General features: G+C 34.6%; 1 protein-coding gene across 1 annotated transcript in view; it reads right to left on the bottom strand.

Annotated features, from left to right (window-relative positions):
* The window catches only part of grid1b (glutamate receptor, ionotropic, delta 1b), a 744,708-nt gene extending 734,155 nt beyond the window's left edge, over positions 1-10,553 (bottom strand). The window contains 2 exon segments of the mRNA XM_056469382.1: positions 5,046-5,201; positions 10,221-10,553. Coding sequence (XP_056325357.1) covers positions 5,046-5,201; positions 10,221-10,299 — 235 coding nt within the window. The 5' untranslated portion in view covers positions 10,300-10,553.
* Between the last annotated feature and the right edge of the window lie 13,081 nt (positions 10,554-23,634).

Genomic DNA, 23,634 nt, shown 5'->3' with positions numbered 1-23,634 from the left:
ACCAGTGCATGACATAATTAAAAAGATTTAAGGAATCTTGAGGAATTTCAGTGTGTAAAGGACAAGGGCACAAGCTTAAGCTGAACAACCATGATCTCTGATCTCTCAGTCAGCACTGCATCAAGAATCGTCATTCATCTATGGGTGATATCACCACATAGACTCAGAACTACTTTGGCAAACCTTTGTCAAGTACCACAATACTCAGTTACATCCAAAAATGCCAGTTAAAACTGTACAGTGCCAAAAGGAAGCCCTATGTTAACAGTGTCCAGGAGCACCGTCAAATTCTCTGGGCTTGAATGCATCTGGGATGGACCGTCACAGCCAGTGGAAACGTAATAAGAATGACCTAAAAGTGGACCTTTTTATCAAAAATGAGCAAACCCTCCAATTAATATCACTTAAGATCTAGCTTTTTTTAAATTGTACTATTATTTTTTCAACCAAAAAAAAATGCTCAGCTGTAACTCCCGTTATAATCATTTACAATTTCATTATTAATAATGTTTTAATTACATTTTTCTCCATAATTATAATGGATTACAGTTACATTTAATGAATTTTAATTAGAAATTAAATTACATAATGCTGTTGTAACTACAGTAATTACTTCCTTACACAGATCATGTGAAAAAAAGCAATGCTATTAGTGTAAACTGCATTAAAATGTAGAAGTGACTCCACAAAAAAAAATACTTTTGAACCATTTCAAACAAGAAACATGGATGCCAAGAATTTAAACATGACATTTTTTTGTGCATTGAAGGTTTCCTGGAGACACTGGTGGGCTGGTGGGAGCACAACTGTAGTAGAAAGAAACTGCTATTAAAATTTATGAATGAAGCAAGTCACAAACCTCTTTTCACATGATTTATTTACATTGGATCAAGTGAAGATAAACCAAAATGAGTAATGTGCTTTTTAATTAAGTCTATAACAACTGTTTGGTTCTGTACACAGTGGTTTAATTAAACAGAATTCCGTGAAAGTTAATTTGGATGTGGTATGCTGCTATCACCCCAGTAAATAATCAAAGTGTTCGGAAAAATTACATTATGCACTTACGAAAGTCACAGCTTGTTTAGACATAGTATGTAATCAGCCCTAATAGATAAATGGTTCATGATTTAAGTATTTTTGTGAGCTAATTTTTGATTATTGCAGAATAGATGAATAAAATTGTAAAATAAAATCCAAATGTCTTAAATATATTGTTCTTAAACTTAAATTCAATTTTAATGTGAATCCACAAATCACATTCTTCCAAGTTCCAAACTGGTGCCAATTCAATTATGAACCCTGCTTGATGCTGTGCTGTTGCAATGAAACTATATCTCAGATTCACATATATTGTGCAGCAATAATCTGCATGAAATGTATTTGACACAGAATGCTATTGTGATATGTAAATGATCAACATCATTGTTGTATTTTGTCTAGTATCTCACAAATGGACAACAACCTACATTGTAGGACACTTCACAACAGCATTCTGACAGAAAGACTTTTTTTCATTCTTCCAAGACAGATTTCATCACTTCTCTGATGTTGAACAATGAAAGCACACAAGATATTCTCTGCATAGCTTTCAAATATGGCAAACAGAAAACCAGACAATGGTTTTGGTTCTTCTAGGTGAAAATATGCAGTGAAGGAAAGGCTCAGGCTCATTTCTGATGACCAAAAAAAAAAAAAAAACAGTACGAAACATCATTTCAGTACCCATTGTTTGGTTACTCTCTTCCCGGACGTCAGTCAGCAACGGCAGGAGGCAACATAGAACCTGACATGTTTCTTGTCCACAATATATCAATAATTTAGTAGTAAAAAATAACAAAAATCACAAAATATAAAACTGTTGCTATCGTAACAGACAAAAATACTGAATAATATTAACCCAGTATAAAAACAAAACGGTTTTGGAAATATTTGTTATACTTTTTGGATATATATAATGTATTATATATGCACCAGGAAGTCCCTTTCTGATTTTAAGAAGAGTTTTGCAGCATTTTACACTCGCAGTTTAGGTAAAGCTCCAAATCTTGATTGACATCTCAGACTTCACAAAAGACCTTGTGGGATTAATTTGAGGAGATTCATTACACCTTTTCTATTTGTTTCTGTAGACATGCACTTAATGTGGAGTATAAAATGAGCGCCTGAGGATATGGCATGAAAGTATAACACATTTGTCAATTATAAAGTATGCAGCAAGTAATAAAAAAATCAAAAGGAGGGCATATATTAATCTGAGATCAACTTCAGGCAATAGATTTAGGCAACATGCACTGAAATAATGAACAATTCACAGGAACGTCCTGTATTATTGATGCTAAGCTCCAAGTCATACCAGAAGAGGATTCCTTTATTATCTATTTGACTATTTTATGTTACTCTGTATAGGGTACAAAAAGTCAAATTCAATTTAATTACATTCTCAAGGTAAAAACGGGTAAAATTAGCACCAAATTCAACCAACAAAATGCCACAAAAATGGTAATACATTAATATGTTACTGCTATTATGTGTTGTACTATATTAATACTAAGAATATAGTTATATAGTCATATTTGAGATAAATATAGACAAGTAATATAGTCATATTTGAGATTATCTATCTTTCTATCTATCTATCTATCTATCTATCTATCTATCTATCTATCTATCTATCTATCTATCTATCTATCTATCTATCTATCTATCTATCTATCTATCTATCTATAAAGTTGTTGTTTCACTAACATAGGCTTCTGGCAAAAAAAATAAATAAATGTATGTCATGAAAATATATACCTTCTTTTTATTAGTTTTGTGACCTCAACACACCCTTGACAGACTTGTGAGATTCAGCTTTTAAGCTCACAGAATGAAAAAGTTCCATTGCTGCTTAATAAAACGAGCCCCAATGCTTTCCTCCAGCACAACCCAACATACAATGTGGGCTACTGTTACCATTTTGAGATGGCAACTGTGACCACTAAAAAGAACTCCATTGGCTGACTTGAATGGTCTGGAATCTTTTCACAGAGCCAAAATCAACAGGGTATTCAGTCCAGAGAGCCCAGCATCACTGCGCTTAGGTGCTTGCACACTGCCTTGCATTTCAACCACACCACCATGACAACACATTTATGCAGAAGATCCAGCAAGACTAGACAATGGTAGGTTATGACTAGGCCCACACAGAATCTGCGAGTGCAGAAATCCGCAGACTTTTATCCATTCATCCATTTCAATCCATTCAAAGTCTATTTATTTACTTGTGTAAATGTGCGTACATTTACATTTATTCAGTTTTTAATTAATTTCAGTCATATTATTGACTAATACATTTTTTTTTTAATTATATGATTTTTTTTTTGGAAAGATTACTTTTAGTACATATATTATGTGAGAGACTTGCTTTGTTTACCAAATAAGTGGATTATTTTTTATTTTTTTTATAAAAATGTATTGTTTTTTATTTCATAAATTAAGTTTTTAGTTACAATACTCCCAAAATCATTCCGCAGATTTTTTATTTTGATTTTTAAAACAAAATTCTGTGCAGAAATAGCAAAAAAATTCAGCAAATTCTGTCTGGCCCTAGTTATAACTGAATATATTAATAGTAAACACTTCAACAGTGTCATTGTGGGGGGTTTTATTTGTTTGTTTAAAAATATATATATATATATATATATATATATATATATATATATATATTATATATATATATATATATATATATATATATATTATATATATATATATATCCTGCTTGTTATCATAAATAATAGCAGAATAATAATACTTACTGACTTCATATTATATATATATATATATATATATATATATATATATATATATATATATATATATATATATATATATATATATATATATATATATATATATATGTGTGTGTGTATATGTGTGTGTGTGTGTGTGTTAGTTTTAGGCCCCTGGTTAAACAAAACAATAAGAACTAATTGAAACTAAACTAGTAGTTTATTTTGCCATAAACACATTTCAGAAAAAGCAACATTTCTAAGTTATTAAAATTATATATTTCCCTAAATATACCAGTCAGACATTATGAAGGATTTTCCCTTGTTTGTGAAACAAATCAACATACACCAAGTTCAATTCTAGATGCAACGTTCGACTGTCAGAGTAAGGATGTTCTCCAAGTGCGCTAGTGTTATTCCTCAGGTTGACATGGTGACATCTGGGAAATAAAACACCTCACCAAACCAGCCTGAAAGACACCTATTACACGGAAAGCAAAGAACTGTGGAAAACAGACTGACAAAACAAGTGAGTACTCGATGATTGGAGACCAGTTGATAAAGGTGTCTGTAATAGTAGAGGAAGAAAAATGACAAACAAAAACCTCAGCAAATACTGCGCTATATCAACATCAATAGCTCACTTAGATTGATCCCAGTGAGATACAGTATATATAGTTTGTTTTATTCTTTTTCTTCCTCTCCCTCTCCCCCCCCCCCAAAAAAAAAACATTAAAGAATATTGTGATGGAGAATATTTTGTAACGGAAATAATCATGGCCATCATCTTCGTCTTCAATCCCAGCATCATTAACTGCCATTAGCCCATTCACAAGAAGACATTCTCTTTCTGTTCGCCTTTCAAAAATGATCTTTTGGAAAGCTCAGGCTTCAAAGCACTCAACCGCAATTATGTGGAAAATTGTTATTGAGTCCAGCTTGACTCAATACCTCCACCTAGCTCTTCTTTCACAGAAGTGGGGAAGCTTCAGGTGGAAGCCTTTGAAACCAAACGTCACCTTTCATTCAGCTTTTAAACAAGTACACATACATTCCCGAGACATGTTAGGTTGCCGTAAGCAAGCTCTGAACAAAAGCAGAAACCCCGGCGATGTACGTCATTTCGACTTTAAATGTCTTGTTGGAGAGTTATTCAAACCGCCAGACAACAACTTGCATGTCATATCTGTTTTTTAGCATATTCACACAAACGTCAAGGAATGATGCGGTTCGAGGGAGTCAAGAGAAATAACACAGTGATTCACTTACCTTCCTGCACTGCCTGAAAGGGGTTGTTGGGCTCGATATATTTTATGGAGTGGGTGATTTTCTCGCTCTGCAAAATGTCATCGTTGAGGCTGAGGTCAGAGATCGCCAACTGAAACACCTCATCATCCCGTGCCGCGTTCTCCTCAAAAATGGCACCTGCGGGCATGTGCAGATAGTTATCTGAGTCTTAGTGGAGCTTAGAAAGCAATTGCCAATTTACATACAAAGGGCAATTCGCTCGCTTGGTTCATCTTGCTCAAAGGTCTGTTATTTGGCAAACATTTGAATTAACCAAGAGCTGCTTAAAAGCACATCCTAGGTACTTATTTTCTATCCATGTGTGTTTTCTTTTGGATCAAATGCATGACCTTGACATTTCTAGCACCTGCCGAGCGACAGAAACCCATCCTCGGGGCTCAATATGAACTGTTGATTGTTTAACAGAATATATATTTAATACAAGGACACCTGCTATTTTGTAACTGTTTATACAGCAAAACAACAAGGACGCTTCTGTCTTGAGATCAGTGTCAAAACAATATGCCTTTGTTTATTTCAGCGCTCAACAAGGACTGTTTAACGCTGATGAGTTAAATGGTGCTGCTGAATCATTTACAGTAAATGTCAGAGAGCTTTCTCATATAGTTGAGATTATATTAAAAATTAAAAAGAAGTTGTGATAGTCTTGCAATTTGCCATTTTTGTGGCATATGGCAATGTTCAATTGCACTTGTATAATTTCCGTTTTTTATTGCTAAATTAAAGTCAAATGAATAAAGAATCAAAATTGTATTAGTGTAAAACAGCTTTAGGCGCATGTTAAGCAGCTCTGTTTCTGTTTAGCTCTTGTTACTCTTTGTACATTACAAAAGTTAGTTTTTCTAACAAGTACAATACTTGTGTGTTTCTGGATTTCTTGAAAAATAAATAATATTTCATAAAAGAGCTAATACTTTTACTCTCTTACTCAACTGTGTGTCTATATATACAGTTGAAGTCAAAATTATAAGCCCCACTGAATTATTAGCCCCCTGTTTATTTTTCCGCAATTTCTGTATGTCAGAGAGAAGATTTTATCCACACATTTCTAAATGTAATAGTTTTAATAACTAATTCCTAAAAACTGATTTCTTTTGTCTGTGCCATGATGGTAGTAAATAATATTTTACTAGATGTTTTTCAAGACACTTCTATACAGCTTAAAGTGACATTTAAAGGCTTAACTAGGTTAATTAGGTTAACTAGGCAGGTTAGGGTAATTAGGCAAGTCACTGTTTAATGATGATTTGGTCTGTATAAAAAAATATATATAGCTTAAAGGGGCTAAGAATTTTGACCTTAAAAGGCATTTAAAAATGAAAAACTGATTTTATTCTAGCCAAAATAAAACAAATAAGACTTTATCCAGAAGAAAAAATATTATCAGACATACTGTGAAACTTTACTTGCTCTGTTAAACATCATTTGGTAAATATTTAAAAGAGAAAAAAAATGCAAAGGGGGTCTAATAATTATGACTTCAACTGTGTATAAATATATAAATATATAATATATATATATATATAATATATAATATATATATATATATATATATATATATATATATATATATATATATATATTGGATAAGTAGAGCAAAGTCACAACACACGCAAAAGTCAAAGCACACGATCTTCCATGGTTAAATGAATTTGATAAAAGGTGCACAACATTTTCACATTAGAAAGCATGCTTTTATGCAGGAATGTGAGTGATTTGCTGATATGGTGCAATGGCCCCTTTAAATACGAGATCAATGTAGCGAATTTTGACGCTCTCACTGGCGGAGCTGTGAAGGCAGTCAGCGTTGTCGTCAGGATGGCCAGAGCAAACTTTGATGCTCTCACCACCTTTGGTGTGAACGCACAGTAAGTATTTCATTAGATTTTATACATAAGTAATCATTTTACACTGAAAATAAATGACAAAACAGTAAGTGTGTACCGCCACTTGTGCATCACTCCCAAAATCGGTTAATTGTTGCATCCCTAATAAATCCAGTTGTACAGAGGCCAATTGTTCAATTACTTTTGGACTCTTAACAAGTGGGAGGCACATATGCAAACTGTTGTAATTCTACACCGTTCACCTGACATGGATGTGAATACCATCAAGTTAAAGCTGACATTCTGCAGTTAAAGCACATCTTGATCGTTTCTTTTCAAATCCAATTTGTTGGTGTATGGAGCCACAAATGTTAGAATTGTGTCAATGTCCATATATTGTGGACCTAACTAATATATATATATATATATATATATATATATATATATATATATATATATATATATATATATATATATATATATATAAAGTAAATACTTTCAACATTTATTTCTGCAAACTGATTGATGTACATGTAGAACACCCCATTGTCCTCACTCTCTTATTTATGTTAAACATTTTATAATCAAGAAACTGTAGGTATGTGGTTTTATTTTTACATACTGTCCCATCCTCAATCAGCAGATTTACTGTATGTAACTCATATTTTGTAATTTTATTTAGACAAAAAAAATATGTCTAACATTGAATTACACAGTTAACTTTAATTTAATATGCTGTCAGTGTATATAAAACCAAATTTGAGAATTACATTATTTGTGAATTTCAATTGTATTATAATATTATAACATTATACCAATATTCTAAATATATATTATATTTTTAGATTAAATTTGTCCTGTTTGAATTAAACTAGTGAAGATGTTGGTTTAGTTGGACTGACATCCAATTTAATAACTTGTTGCAATGCAATTAATACAGTGCTCAGCATAAATGAGTACTCCCCATTTTGAAAATGAATTTCTCAGTGAATTTGGATAATATATATTAGTGCATTTGAACAAAACAGATTTATTAAACGGATATATTTATTAAAATAATATTTTTTAGTTATAGAACATCTTTAGGAATGAAAAGATAATACATTTAAATTCATGCAAAGTATTGCCAAATAATATTACTATATTAACTACTACATTTCAACAAAATTATATATATATATTTTTTTTTTGATTCTCTAGATTTTTGCTATTTTTGAAAACTGTATTTAATATTTTTCCCAAACATAAATTTGGGCAACACATTTTAACCATTATTGTGTGTTATTTTATTAGATTAGCTCCAGATTTGGCTTTAGCACTGACTAAACTAGTATCTGTGCACAAATATAATATTGTAATGCATCCTATAGAAAATATTAATTTAAAGAAAGATTTGTGGGGGGTGTACTCATATATGCTGAGCGCTATATGTATATACAAGTCTCACAATATAATTTTAATAGCTATTTTTTTATAACTTCTGTAATGTGCCCTTTAACTCATTGTTAATCCAAACCATATCACCAAATCTGTCCTTAACTTTACCTGTATCCCTTCTCAAAAACAGAAAACATGTTTTGCAGTATACAGTAGTAAGATCCCAGCAGGTTAAATACTCACACGATTATTAACCAACTATCCTTAACTGATGATCCATTCATTTACATTCTTAGATTAAAGCTTGTTAAAGCTTGACATCTAGAAATGAATGAGAGAGATTGAGAAGCTTCTTTTGTGTGTGGCCAAAATGTACCATGTTAGTGAAGCCCAATAGGATGGGCAGGTAGACAGGTAAAATCTGGTTGATGTATCACTGCAGTGTTCATCTTATTTAGCAGAAATAGGGGTGTCGCATCTGTTCATTCTAGTTGCCAGTGAGAGCAGCCCTGATCCACACTGCCTGTACTAGCCTTCCAATTACCAGTTTTGGATGCCCGTTGCCTCTGTAAATCACTGCGCCGCCCTGAAAATCACTTCACGTCACCCTCTTCATTCAATGGACGGGCTTATTTTTCTTTTGCCTTTCGGAGCCAAATTTGGTCAAGATGATAACGTGAGCGGATGCGACAAAGTGGAAGTATTGGGCACTGGAGAGGCTGGGATTTGTTATTTCACCTGAGTTGTGCACCTGCCTATTACACTGTCACAGATCCACACTCACAAGTAAGAGCTTCGGATAAAAATATCAGATGACCTCATCTCAAAAGGTGAGTGTTTTGGCCTATACCTATGCAACTGGTAGTAAAAGGCTGAAGTTTTTCTGTACATAACACCTCAAAGGATTATTTTGCACTGCATACTGCATCCACCAAATTAAATGCACTATTGAATGCACATGAATGATTTCATAACTGAATAACCTCCAAGGTCTTGGTCAATATACTGACCAGCAAAGTAAATAACTCTGATTTGTTAAAGCTAAAGTTTGGCTAAATATACACAGTATAAGACAACAACTGTGTCGATCTTGATCACACAAATAACTGATTTGCCCCCGAGACAGTAGTTTTGATGAAGGCCACTCAGTTTGATGGCAAAACTACTGCAGATCTTAAACAATAAATAAAAATGGTGGCTTTAACTAAGTGGACAACAGATTTAGAAATGTATAAATCTTTTTGTTGTGAGAGGCAAGGTTTAGATTTGAGTTCTTCATGACAACCGAAGAGAGCCACAGCTACCCTCCTCAGCCTCCCCTCTCTTCTTCCTTTCAGTTGCTGTTTGAGAGCCAAAATCTTTCTTTCCTCACGTTTAGTGAGATAATCAGAATGCACAAGGTGTCCGGCACATGCAAAGGGGATTGGTTAAGATGACATTTACGGCCTGGGATAGCCAAGAATAAGCATTTGTCCCCTTGTCATTTATTTACTTCAGCATCCTTTATTAAAATTTCCCTCACGTTCCATACAAAGTTCAATCTTATAGATGGGAGGGGGAGAGCAACCCACACACATTGGCTTATACTTTGCCTTATGACAGACGCCTCCTGTTTTCCAACTTACCTGAAATCTGCGATTTACACCATTTATGTCTTCCTCGTGAACAACAAGACTGGCATTAGACTAGTCTTGTACATGCATGTGTCAGTGCAATGGATCTATCGCCAATCTGAACAAGAGAGACGTTATCATCACAAGTGGTCTGCTCAATTGATATTCAGCCCGATGAGCAGGACGCATTTTCAGTGCTTATTTACAATGGACATTTCCCACCGACCCCTAGAACACACTTCCCTAAGAGTCCTCGTTCTGGATGGCGCATTGGTTATCATTTGCAACAAATAAAAGGCTTTGAACAGCTGACTCCTTACCGATGTGAATGATGGAGTCGGCTCCCACCGAACTGCACTGCAATATTCCAAAAGAAAGGCATATTATCAGCAATTCCATCTTCGCGTCTTTCCAAAGCCGCGCATCCACACGATCCTCAGATGTCCGTTAATTCCCAATGAGTGAGAAAAGTACGTCAAAGGCGCGCAAATACACCTGTGATAAACCAAAAAGTGTGGCAGCGTTGAAGGAAAGGGCTAATGTGTGAGGAACACTGTGAGGGAAATCGGGAAGGAGAAAGGCAGGTCGCCTGTTGGAGGGTAACGGTCGCTTCAGGATCCGGCGCGTTGTCTCCGCAGGTCTCGCTCTCGCGCGGCGCTCGCGGAGTCTGAGACACATCACAAACTCCAAACTGCGGAGGAGGGACACCCCCGCGCGCGCGCGCTCGCTGGATTGTTCGCTCGTTCCAGAGAGAGAGCTCGAGCGCGCGCGCGGAGAGAGATGGAATTCGGCGCGAAGCCGGAGAAAGCTAAACATACATGCAGCTGCGTTAAGAGGACGTTAGATATTTTACCCTCCGTCTGTTCTGTTTATTTTAAATGTCGGTTTCGGTAAGCATACATGTTGACTATACTAACGCGTTTCGCTATCCTTAGGCGATTTTCGCCATAACCACAGCGTTTTAAGTTCAACTTTTGGAAACGAGGTACCTCTCCTAAGCTTTGGTCTTTTTTCCTTTTCGTTTTTACTCTTTTCCTTTCTTTTATCGGACAAAATCAAGACAGCGCATTTACGTTGAATTCCATGGTGAACAGATGGGAAAGGCGAACGTTTGGACAGTAATGTGAAGAAAAGCCGGCGTTTCACCGGGTCTTCGAACCTAGCGGTAACTTTCTTTTGAGTGTTCAGGTGTACTGTTGATTCATTCTCTTTTGGCTGATGATTTTACTCAGTGTTGAATTGCAGTTAGTATACATGCATGTAGCTGTCATCGATGATGCTATATTCACAGTGATTTTCAAATGGAGAGATGAATGTGGATTTATTGTGCCGCGCACATAAGTACTCGATAACTTTCTTTCTAATCTTTCAGTGTGTATTCACTGTTAAATGTGGACTGGATTATGAAGCAGCCTACATATAGACGCTGTGCAATTTCACGAAGATGAATCGACCTTTCCACGGCGCGAGACGGAGCGTCGCTGTCAGTGGGTGGAAATTCTCCACACAAGGCGTATTTCTCCCTGTGTACATGGTTTCATTCAGACGTGGTGTTTAAATTGTGAGGACGTGTTGCGGAAACGTAGTGCAGTATACTGCAGTTTTAACAAAATTCCAATTCTCTTTATCCTGCACTCCATATTACGTTTTTTACAATTATCACTATGAAGATGCAGTAGCAAAACTTAACTGATTTCATTCTAGTCAAAACGTTAATTATTAAGCCATAATTATGAACCTAAAGATGATTTATTAGTTTTATTTTATATAAAACGTAATATGCAGTAATAACGAAAAGTACAAAGATTTAATTTATACATCTTTTCTTTTTTTTTTTTTTTTTTTTTTTTTGCATTTCATCATAGTGTTAACCGGGCCCGAGACTTTTTACAATGTTGATATCAGACCAGTTTTGAAATGGGAGCCATTTGATTTATGGAGCAGAAAGTAAAGGGAACTTCAAGAACAGGACTGGCTTTCCTCCTGCACATCACTGAAGATTTCATCAACAGAGAAGAAACATTATATTCTTATTCTTACAATTAAAGGATATTTCTTGCGGCTGAATACGAGAACAGAAATGTCCCTTAATTGTTTGGTTAAGTATATGTGATGCCTTTCAGCACCACACACCGGTGGACAGCTCCCGTGAGCTCTGTCGGTCACGAACAGAATTACAATGGATCAACTATCATCAAGCACTGGACGCGGTCTCTTTCATGTCATCTGCATCGGGCACAAGGTTTCACTTATACTTTAAACAGTTCTTATATTCTAATTATACGGTCTAGAAGTATTCAAAGCATACATTACATTGGAATAGTATGTTGCCTTGATGCAGTTTGTGAAAGGAAAAAAAAGAAAGAACACTTCGTGTCTTGTGGTGTTTTGATGGCACGACTCAGAAATCTGTCTCATGAATGGAATTGGATTAAAGTGGTTAAATATCTACAACATCTATGATCATGCTTATCATATCAGTAGTGTTGTAGATCATAGCTTTTATATATAAATTTTCTTTTATAAGATTTGGTATCTAAACTACAGCACCCCAATTCAATATACTGTACCACAACATCACAAATGGTATGTAACAGCATATTAGTCCATCTATCTATCTATCTATCTATCTATCTATCTATCTATCTATCTATCTATCTATCTATCTATCTATCTATCTATCTATCTATCTATCTATCTATCTATCTATCCATCTATTTTTGTGTGAATGTTGTTGCTGTGGTAGTGCTTGGAACCTGTGGCGATATTGTGATTAATGTCTGAGTGTATGGGGCAAGAAGGCCTGTAATAGAGTTCTCCAGCTGAATTAACTACCTATATGAGTGCAACTAACAGCAGTGGAAAATCTAATGCATATGCCAGTCCAAGGACTGATTTATGTAAATTAATGTGCATATGATCTGAATAAAACTTCTGCACACAAATGTTGAAGCATTCATTGTGATTTATTGGCTGAGGTATTTTCATCATGCTCTGTCCCTCTTGATTTTGTAATAATAATCATAATTAGATTTCAATGTTTTTGAATGATGTTTCATATGCTCACAAAGGTTACACTTATTTGATGGAATTAAAGCTTTCTATTTGAATTTACTTTGTAATGTATATAAATAAATTTAATGAATTTATAGTGTATTTTTATACATTACAAAATGTAATGTGGCAATTGTTCAGCACCATTAAACCCATTTTTAGTGTCACATGATCATTTAGAAATTAAAAAAAAGTGGCCGATTGGCTGCTAATGAATCATTTACATTTTAACATGGACAAAAATAAATAAATAAATAAATAAATATACAGTTGAAATCAGAATTATTAACCCCCATGAATTTTTAGCCCCCCTGTTTTTTTTTTTTTTACCAAATTTCTGTTTAACTAAAAGATTATTTATTTAATATATTTCTAAACATAATAGTTTTAATAACTAATTTCTAATAACTGATTTATTTTACCTTTACCATGATGACAGTAAATAATATTTGACTAGATATTTTTCAAGACTTTATTATTCAGCTTAAAGTGAACTTAAAGGCTTAAAGCTTAAAGGCGTAACTAGGTTAATTAGGTTAACTAGGCAAGTTAGAGTATTTAGGCAAGTTATTGTTTAATGATGATTTGGTCTGTAGAGTATCAAAAAATATATATAGCTTAAAGGGGCTAAGAATTTTGACCTTAAAAGGCAACGGTTTGTTCTGTAGACTATCGAAAAAAATGTTGATCTAAAAATTTCTTTAAAAAGTTAAAAACTGCTTTTATCCTAGTCGAAATAATACATAAAAGACTTTCCCCAGAAGAAAAAATATTATCAGACATACTGTAAAAAATGTCCTTGCTCTGTTAAGCATAATTTGGGAAATATTTAAAAAAAGAAAAAAAAATTCAAAGGGGGGCTAATAATCCTGGCTTCAACTATATATATATATATATATATATATATATATATATATATATATATATATATATATATACACACACAGTTGAAATCAGAGATACGCAATGTACCTGAGCTTCACCTTTTTTCACTTTTTTTTTGTTACACCCATATTCCAAAATGGATTCAATTCATTTATATCCTCAAAATTCTACAATACCCCACAATGACAATGTATTTTTTTTTTTTTCAAACTGTTGCAAAGTAAAAAAATAAAAAAACTGAAAAATCACATGTACATAAGTATTCACAGCCTTTGTCAATACTTTGTTGCTGCACCTTTAGCAGCAGTTTCAGCCTCAATTCTTTTTGAATATGATGCCACAAGCTTGGCACACCTGTCTTTGGGAATGTTTGCCCATTCCTCTTTGCAGTATCTCTCAAGATCTATCAGGTTGATTGGGAAGTGGTGGTGTACAGCCATTTTCAGATCTCTCCAGATACGTTCAAAAGGATTTAGGTCTGGGCTCTGGCTGGGCCACTCAAGGAAATTCACAGAGTTGTTGTGAAGCCACTCCATTGATATTTTGGTGGTGTGCATTGGGTAATTGTACTTGTGGAAGATGAAGTTCCTGCTGCTGAAAAACATTGCCACAGTATGATGCTGCCACCACCATGCTTCACTGTAGGGATGGTATTAGCCTGGTGATGAGCGGTGCCTGATTTTCTCCAAACATAATGCTTGGCATTCACTACAAAGAGGTCAATTTTAGTCTCATCAGACCAGAGAAATCGGTTTCTTATGGTCTGAGAGTCCTTCAGATGCTTTTTGGCAAATTCCAAGCAGGGAGTGGCTTCCGTCTGGCCACTCTACCATACAGGCCTGATTGGTGGATTTCTGCACAAATGGTTGTGCTTCTGTAAGGTTTGGGTTATTGATCACCTCCCTGACTAAGGCCCTTCTCCCCCGATCACTCAGATTAGATGGCTGGCCAGCTCTAAGAAGAGTCCTGGTAGTTCCAAACATCTTCCACTTACAGTTGATGGAGGCCACTGTGCTCATTGGAACTTTCAGAGCAGCAGAATTTTTTTTTTCTGTAACCTTCCCCAGCCTTGTGCCTCAAGACAATCCTGTCTTGGAGGTCAACAGACAATTCCTTTGTCGTCACACAGGTATCTGCCTTTTCAAATCATGTCCAATCAACTGAATTTACCAGAGGTGAACTCCAATTAAGCTGCTGAAACATCTCAAGAATGATCAGTGGAAACAGAATGCACCTGAGCTCAATTTAGAGCTTTACCGCAAAGGCTGCGTATACTTATGTGCATGTGATTTTTCAGGTTTTTAATTTTAACAAATTTGCAACAATATCAAAAAAATCTTTTAAGGGGTATTGTGTATATATATATATATATATATATATATATATATATATATATATATATATATATATATATATATATATATATATATATATATATATATATAAATAAACAAACAAACAAACAAAAGTTAATAAAAATAAATAAATAAAACAATCAGTAATAACAAAACCTAAAACAACTATTTGAAGTATCATGTGGCAATAAAAGTTTATGTGTAACAAAGTTAATGGCTGCTTAAAACTCAGTTGTGTTATGTCAGAAATAAATGGCATTTTAAATAATATTTAAGTAGGAATGTGCTGTGTTGAGCTGCATTGTTGAAACAATTGTAATTTTGATTAAACAAATTTAGCCTCAGTAAACAGACATAAAAAATTTATTAATTAAAAAAAATTTGGCCTTCATTTTTTTTGTGAAATGTACTAGTAAATAAATAAAAATGTTTATACACAATTTTATTGAGACAAAGGTTTGCAATTAAGTCCACAACAACACAATCAGTGGCTGAGATAAATTTTCCTTTAATTAACTTTTTAAGCTTTTAAAACTAACTGGATAATCCATTTTCCTTCTTGTCTATGCATTTTTTAAAGTGACTGCGGTACTGTTCCAATCGTGAACACCACTGGAGTGTTAAATTAAACAGGCACAGAGGGTGTTGTGGCTTCATATCTAGACCGAACAAATCACAACTAGCTCACACATTGTCATATAATATCAGCCCAAGAACCAAAGAGCCCAGAACCCTTTGTGTGATGCTAGGTGACAGTTCTTGGCATTGGTGAGTGATGAATGCACAATCACATTGTCATGTGAACCAAATGGATGGAGACAGTATTGCATGGCATGTTGAGCTTCGATGAATGGTCCTGTTCAGTGAAAAAAAAAAGTGAATGGGTGCCAGTTCACAATGAATATTTAGCATGCTTCAGTGGCCATACATGTTGTGGCTATTGTTTAAATATCCCCTCTGAGGGTAATGTTGGCTCATATGAATGTAACCAAACTGGCTTGAGCCTGGATATATGCCGCAGGTACTGTATATCAAAGCATTGTGGGATGGCAGGTGACTGAGAAAACAAAACAAGGACATTTTAAAAGCATGAATGTTTATTAGAAATATGTATTTCTTAACCTGAAATAGTTATTAATCTTTAGCAGAATCCTTTATTTTTTCTTTTTTTTAATTACATAAAGAGCCATGATTTAACAGTGTTATAATAAACAGTGATTTATAATAATAATTAATTATAAATAAATAATTATTAATATTAATAATAATAAAAATAATAATAATAATTATTATTATTATTATTATTATTATTTTTATTATTATTATTATTATTATTATTAACAACAACAACAACAACAACAATAATATTTATTTATTTATCCATTTAAAAAGTCTCCACACAGTACTAAAACAAAGTTGCATTGAGCAATTTTAAACCACAACAATCTATATACTGTACACAAACAACATTCACTGATGTTCACATAAATGCTAATGAATAGTATCATTAAACTACCTGACAAAAGTCTTGTCATCAATCCCAGTTGTATGAACGGCAAATAATAACGACTTCTAGTTGATCATTTGAAAAAGTGGCAGAATGTAGATTTTTCAGATTCATCTGTTGAACTGCATCCCAATCATCACAAATACTGCAGAAGACCTATGGAACTTGCATAAACCCAAGATTCTTAAAGAAATCTGTAAAGATTAGTGAACAAAAAATAATGGTTTGCGGTTACATTCGGTGTGGGGGCATGTGAGAGATCTGGAGAGTGGGGGGGGGGGGATTCATCAGCAGGATAGCACTCCTTCTCATACTTCAGCCTCCACATTAGAAGTTCCCGGATTGGCCAGCCCAGACACCAGATATGAACATTAAGATGTAAGATGTAGGAGGAGGCATTGAAGATAAATCCAAAGAATCTTGATGAACTCTGAGAGTCCTGAAAAAAACTCTTTCTTTGCCATTCCAGATGACTTCATAAGTAAGGATGTAGTCGTCGTAGTCATACACAAAATTAATTATTTTTCCACTGCACCATGACTTCGTATTCTTTACTGTACATTATTTCTGTTAAGTGACAAGACTTTTGTCTAAACTAAGTCAGACCTTACTGTCCAAATTAAATAAGTAAAAATCAAGGCATGATTATATTTTATTTTTGTAAAATAAGCGTAATCTAGAGGCCTTTGCCTTTTATATAAGCCACTTCTAATACCAAATGATCAACTAGAAGTCAAGTTAGTTATTATTTGTTGTTCCTAAAACTTGGATAGGCAACAAGACTTTTATCAGGTAGTGTACATTTTTAGATAACTTTTTAATATTTGTTTTCAACATAATAATCCCAGTAAAGTCGAATTTTATATTTGTATTGTTACTCTTTCCATCTTAGTTTTAACAATATTGAACATCTCAGTTCCATCAGTTTTGAATATTAAGTAAGGAAAACATACAAAAATGTAAAAAGCTGTGTGTCCCCAGAACCATTATTGAAATCTACTTGACTAAACAAAGAAGTGGAAGCTAAAGGTTCCATGAAACTGATTAACAATTATGGTACCCCCTGTTTCCAGAAGGTAATTCAACAGGCTGAGGTGGAGTAAGCTTGGAGGCCTAAGGTGAAACTAGAGTGCTGCCCTGCAAAGACAAACTCACTAATGTGGAACTGAGAAAAAATGACTACACATTTTAAGTTGTCCAGCCAATTAATAACAGATAACAGGTAGGAAATCTGGATATTAGAAAAGCAACAAAATAGATTGTTATCCCATGATGAAAGAGGAGCCAAAAATATCAATAACACATTTTTGGTCTAAAATGAAACTACAGCATTTTGGCTTTGCACAGTAGAACAGTGGTTCTCAAATCCATTCATGGGGACCTAGTGCATTTAACATGCCTTATTCATATCTTCAGCTCATTAGCACTCTATCAACTGAACCTAAACAAAGACATACAAAATGAAGTGGTTCCCCAAGGATGGAATTCAAAAACCAATGATACACTGTAAAAATGCAGGGTTCCACATTGTTGGGGAAATATGAAGGAAGTTAACTTTATCATTGTTGCTAATTTAGGTGGATTGAATATAAAACAAATTTTCAGTGGGTTCTGAAAAAAAAAACGTAGAAATTGCATTGTTTCAGCTCATTTTAAATAAATAGTTTAAACAAACAGCAAATGTCATTTGAGTGCACAGAATATTTACACTAAAGGATGGGACAGCCAAAAGCAGAGCGGGGGGCTCCCAATGTAGATATGTAGGAAAAAGTGCGAGCCAAAGAGAAAAGGGATGTCAAAGGAACAGTATGATGCCATTCCCACATTTATTTTTGTAATATATTTGTATTAAAAAATGTGCATGGATAAAAAAAGAAGAATCTTTGTCCACATGAAAATGCTTAAATGCCCTGTCAAGCTGTCAAGGGCATACCAAAGCAACAAGTGGTGATAATCTCTGAACCATAAAGTCATGTGAGCCAATCAGAAGCCTTAAAAAAGGGTTATTATTGGTTCTGGTTTGTTGCCAACATGCATTGCACTGCATTCGGATGCCTCTGTTCTTGAAATTAAGTGGGACGATTGTCAATGTATTAGTAGGCTTATGCAAGTTACAAGCCCCGTAGCACAGTTATTAGCAAGTATTTTGGTTACATCAACCACTAAACAGATCGGCTTACAAAAGACATGACAGTACAGACTTAGACAGTACACAGACCATGACAGGAGATTTTTTTTTTAATTGGTTTCAGTGAACCGATACTGCATTTGCATGTGGATAAACAGCCAAAAAGCATAGTAAAAGCTGCATTAAAAAAAAAAAAGTAAACCTACAGTTAGACGATGAAGTTTAACAGAGCCATGTGATGGAGACTTTACTGGCCAGAACCAGAAGCGATGGTGACCTTGAGCGATGACTTAATCCAAATCATCACACCCTTTTTTGAGGACCAGAATGCCTTTAGTTGTATGCCCTCCATCTCCTCAAACTCAACAAGAACACCTTCAGCGATGGATGATGGTGCCACCTCTTGCACCTGGTCAGATTCTGTAATGGACTAAAAAAGAAAATTGCATCAAGTGTTGGCTCTGGTGGTGGCTTTGGTCCAGGTTTGCACTCTCAAAAATAATAGTACAAAAGCGGTCACCACGATACTACATTTTCAAAATGCACACATTTGTACCTAAGGGATCCATAGCTTAAAAGGTGCTTATAGTGCCTAAAATATAATAAAGCATACATTTTGAGAAGTAACCACAGCACTGACAGCTTTTGTACCTTTTTTTCTAAGAATGGTGTGTTCAGGCAAATAGGTGGATATTACTCAAGATTCGCTAGGCTCTGGGTTTCAACCCAGACAGCAAAATTCATGTGGCTCAAATCCAGCCCACACCAAACACTTACACTTACCGCATGGAATGATGGCACTTGGGTGGTACGCTCCTGTTTGCCATATCTGGGCCACAATTAATACCACATATCAACCAGAATTCAACTAAATGAACCAGAACTGACCCTATTCTGGGCCATGTTTGCTTTTATTTTGGCCCAGATCCGGCACACACCAGACACTTACATCCGACCCATATAGCCATATAGTTTACTGTGCTGAATATTTATTCATCATATCACAGCTGGGCCACTTTGGGCTCACAGACACATTAGCCAAAGCTACTGTGCTGAATATTTGCCAAAGGTGGCCCTCATATGTCTTAAAATAATAGGGCCACATTTGTCATATCACATCTGGGCCACTTTGGGCTCACAACCACATTAGCCAAAGCTACTGTGCCGATTCTTTGCCAAAAGTGGCCCTTATATGTCTTAAGATAATTGGGCCACATTTGTCATATCACATCTGGGCCACTTTAGGCTCACAGCCACATTAGCCAAAGCTACTGTGCTGAATATTTCCCAAAAGTGGCCCACATATGTCTTATAATAACTGGGCCATATTTGCACCTACATATGTGATTCACTTCGGGTTTAGACCCATGTTACCCTTAAATGACTATGCTATATTTTTGCCAACTGTGGCCCACATTTGTCTTCTGTCATTTGGGCCAAATTTACCATTTTCCACATGGGCCACATTAGGTTTACAAACAGATTACATTTTGCCATAAGTGCCAAATCTTTGCCATAAATGGCCCATATATGAACTTTGGCACCCTTTTGCCATCGTACAGGCGGGCCACTTCAGGCTCACGTTCATTTTGTCTGGGCCGAAAGAAGGCCACCAATGCCGCATAACGGCCTAAAGTGTCCCACATTTGTCTGCTATCAGGAAAATAGTCCCGTGACGCGCGTTACCCTTTGCTATGGGGCTAACAGTGCAAGGGGAGTCCCAATGCAAGAGTACTTACTCCACTTAGTCAGCAAAACTCCCCCAAGGACTTTCCCCTGACAGCTTAGCCTTCGCCGAGGTATAAAATCTGATGCAGTAAAATGTGCAACAGCAGCTGTCCAGGTTTTTGGTCAGATAAGCCAGATTCAAAATAAAAATAATAAAATAATAATAAAAAACATTGTTTGGCCCTCGAGGATATTTATTTAATGAGGAGGAGCTGTTTTGCAGGTAACTCCCCCTCTCTCTCTTTTTAATGGTCTTCTGTTCTGTCACTGTTTGAAGCACCTCTTTTTTAACAATACACTTTAATAAACAAAACATATGGTGACAGTACACATGTAACTGAGGATGTTGGACCACAGGGTTGAGGATCCAGTTTTATTAAGAAGTAGTCGGCAGGCAATTCCCAGACACAGGAGCAAACGGGTACATTCAAGAATTCAAGAAATGGTCAATGCAGGCGACAGACAATGTAAACAAAAGAAAACAAACAAACAAAAAAATGTTTTGCGATGTTACAGGGTTTAAAAAAAAACAAAAAAAGACTCCACAAAGTCTGTGTGTGCGGTTTATATGGTCAGTCCATCATGAGCTTCCAGCTGTGTGAGTGAAATCAGGGAGAGCTGGTGTGTGTGAGGTGCATGATGGGAGTTGTAGTTATCAATGGCAGATTTTTAGTTCTCCAGTGATCTGAAACTGCTAGATCACTATTGATTGTGACAACACAGTTGGAAACATACCAAGGTCAAAAGAAAGAAAAAAAAGGATTGGCAAAAATGGGGAACAAAAGAAAACAGACAATGAATATGGACTAAAAGGCAAACTTAAAATTCTATAAAACAGTTGCAAAAAAAAACAATATTTATCATATTGCTAACTATATCAATCATAAACCTAATATCATTTGTTTATTTAAAATGAAAATCAATGATCTAGGATGCACCTAAAGAAAAAGCTATAAAAAAACTGAAATTGCTCATAATTTCACAAATAATGACTAAAAAAACAACAACATTTAGAATATTATAAGATTAGTTTTTTTTTTGTAAACACACTCCATAAATAAATAAAATAATATAAAAAATATTAACCTTTTAACTGCCCCACCAAGAAAAACATCTTTGGATTGCATTTCTTAACTCCTAATGTCACTAGTTAACATACTCAATGCATTTATTTTCAACGCATGCCATAATTTCTAAAATATCAACCTCTAACAAATGGTTGAAATGTTGGTTTATGGTGAAAGTACCGGAATTAATACATATACTATGGTAAATCTGAAAATATGAAGTGTAAGACCGATTTATTTTAAAACATATTCAAAATAAGGCAACGCAGTGGTGCAGTAGGTAGTGCTTTCGCCTTACAGTAAGAAGGTCTCTGGTTCGTGCCTCGGCTGGGTCAGTTGGCATTTCTGTGTGGAGTTTGCATGTTCTCCCGTGTTTATGTGGGTTTCCTCCGGGTGCTCCGGTTTCCCCCACAGTCCAAAGACATGCGGCACAGGTGAATCGGAAAGGCTAAATTGTCCGTAGTGTATGTGTGTGAATGAGTGTGTATGGATGTTTCCCAGAGATGGGTTGCAGCTGCGTAAAACATATGCTGGATAAGTTGGCGGTTCATTCTGCTGTGGCGACCCCAGATTAATAAAGGGACTAAGCCGAAAAGAAAACGAATGAATGAATAATCAAATTAAACCCCTTTTGCATCCTAAATCATCTTTATTTTTTGAAGTATGCCATAAAATATTTCAGGTTATCATTTAACACCTTTTCTTGCGTAGTTTTTTTTTTTTTTTTTTTTTTTACAATAAAACTGAAATCAAGTGTAGTAGTGCAACTATGATTGTTTGTTTGATTTTTATGTAAACCAACAATGTTGTGTAGTGTGAACCATTATTTAAAACTGTATTTTTTTTTAATTATGTTAACAGTCATTATTTAAAACAGTCAAAATGTGGTCATTCATTTGGTAGGTCAGGCAGTTAATTCTACAAATAAATAAATAAATAAATAGCTTCAAAATGTAAACCCAACATACATTTTAAAAGTTCAAATCTGTAGAACTTTTAAGTATATCAAGAACATACTGAGAGTGTATTCTATAAAGTGCAATCAGTCAGAAAAAGAATGGTATTAGTAAATTGTGATATTTTTTTTTTTTTTAGAATTGACAAGATAGTATCACAGTTTGGTGCTCTATAACACTAAATATTTTAGAGAGGAGGTGAGAAGATGCAGTTGCAGTGTATTAGTAATTTTCTACTGTACATAACATCCATCAGTTAATATAGTATCCAATGGCGAAATGAAATGACAAATGTCTACAGTATGTGATTTTCATATAAGATAAATTACAGGCTGTAAAAAACTATTCTAATATTGTGATACGATCTGAGACATTGATATTCAGATTTTTGAAAGGAAGCCTTAGTTTAAAGAGTAATATTATTGTGTTTGCTCTACAAATGTTAGAATTTACAAAAACTTGTGGGTAAAAAAACATCATGTTGTAGTCAAATTACACTAAAAACATTCAAAATCTAAAACAAATAAAAAGAACATAAGGATGGGACCCTATAAAGCACACAAAAAGTGTATGTATATAGCTTACAACTATATTTTTAGCAATAGTGCAAAATGCATTGTGGGTTTTTAAGCACAATTTTATATATAGCTGAAGTCAGATTTATTAGCCCCTCTTTAAATTTTTTTTCTTTTTCAAATATTTCACAAATGATGTTTAACAGAGCAAGGAAATTTTCACAGTATGTCTGATAATATTTTTTCCTCTGGAGAAAGTCTTAATTGTTTTATTTTAGCTACAATAAAAGCAGTTTTTGGTTTTTAAACCATTTTAAGGTCAAAATTATTAGCCCCTTTAAGCTATATATATTTTTTCGATAGTCTACAGAACAAACCATTGTTATATTATAACTTGCCTAATTACCTCAACCTGACTAGTTAACCTAATTAACCTGGTTAAGCCTTTAAATGTCACTTTAAGCTGTATAGAAATGTCTTGAAAAATATCTAGTCAAATATTATTTACTGTCATCATGGCAAAGATAAAATAAATCAGC

Source organism: Danio aesculapii, chromosome 12, assembly GCF_903798145.1.
Source record: "Danio aesculapii chromosome 12, fDanAes4.1, whole genome shotgun sequence".
Taxonomy (NCBI): Eukaryota; Metazoa; Chordata; class Actinopteri; order Cypriniformes; family Danionidae; genus Danio; species Danio aesculapii.
This window is presented reverse-complemented; position numbering and strand designations above follow the sequence as displayed.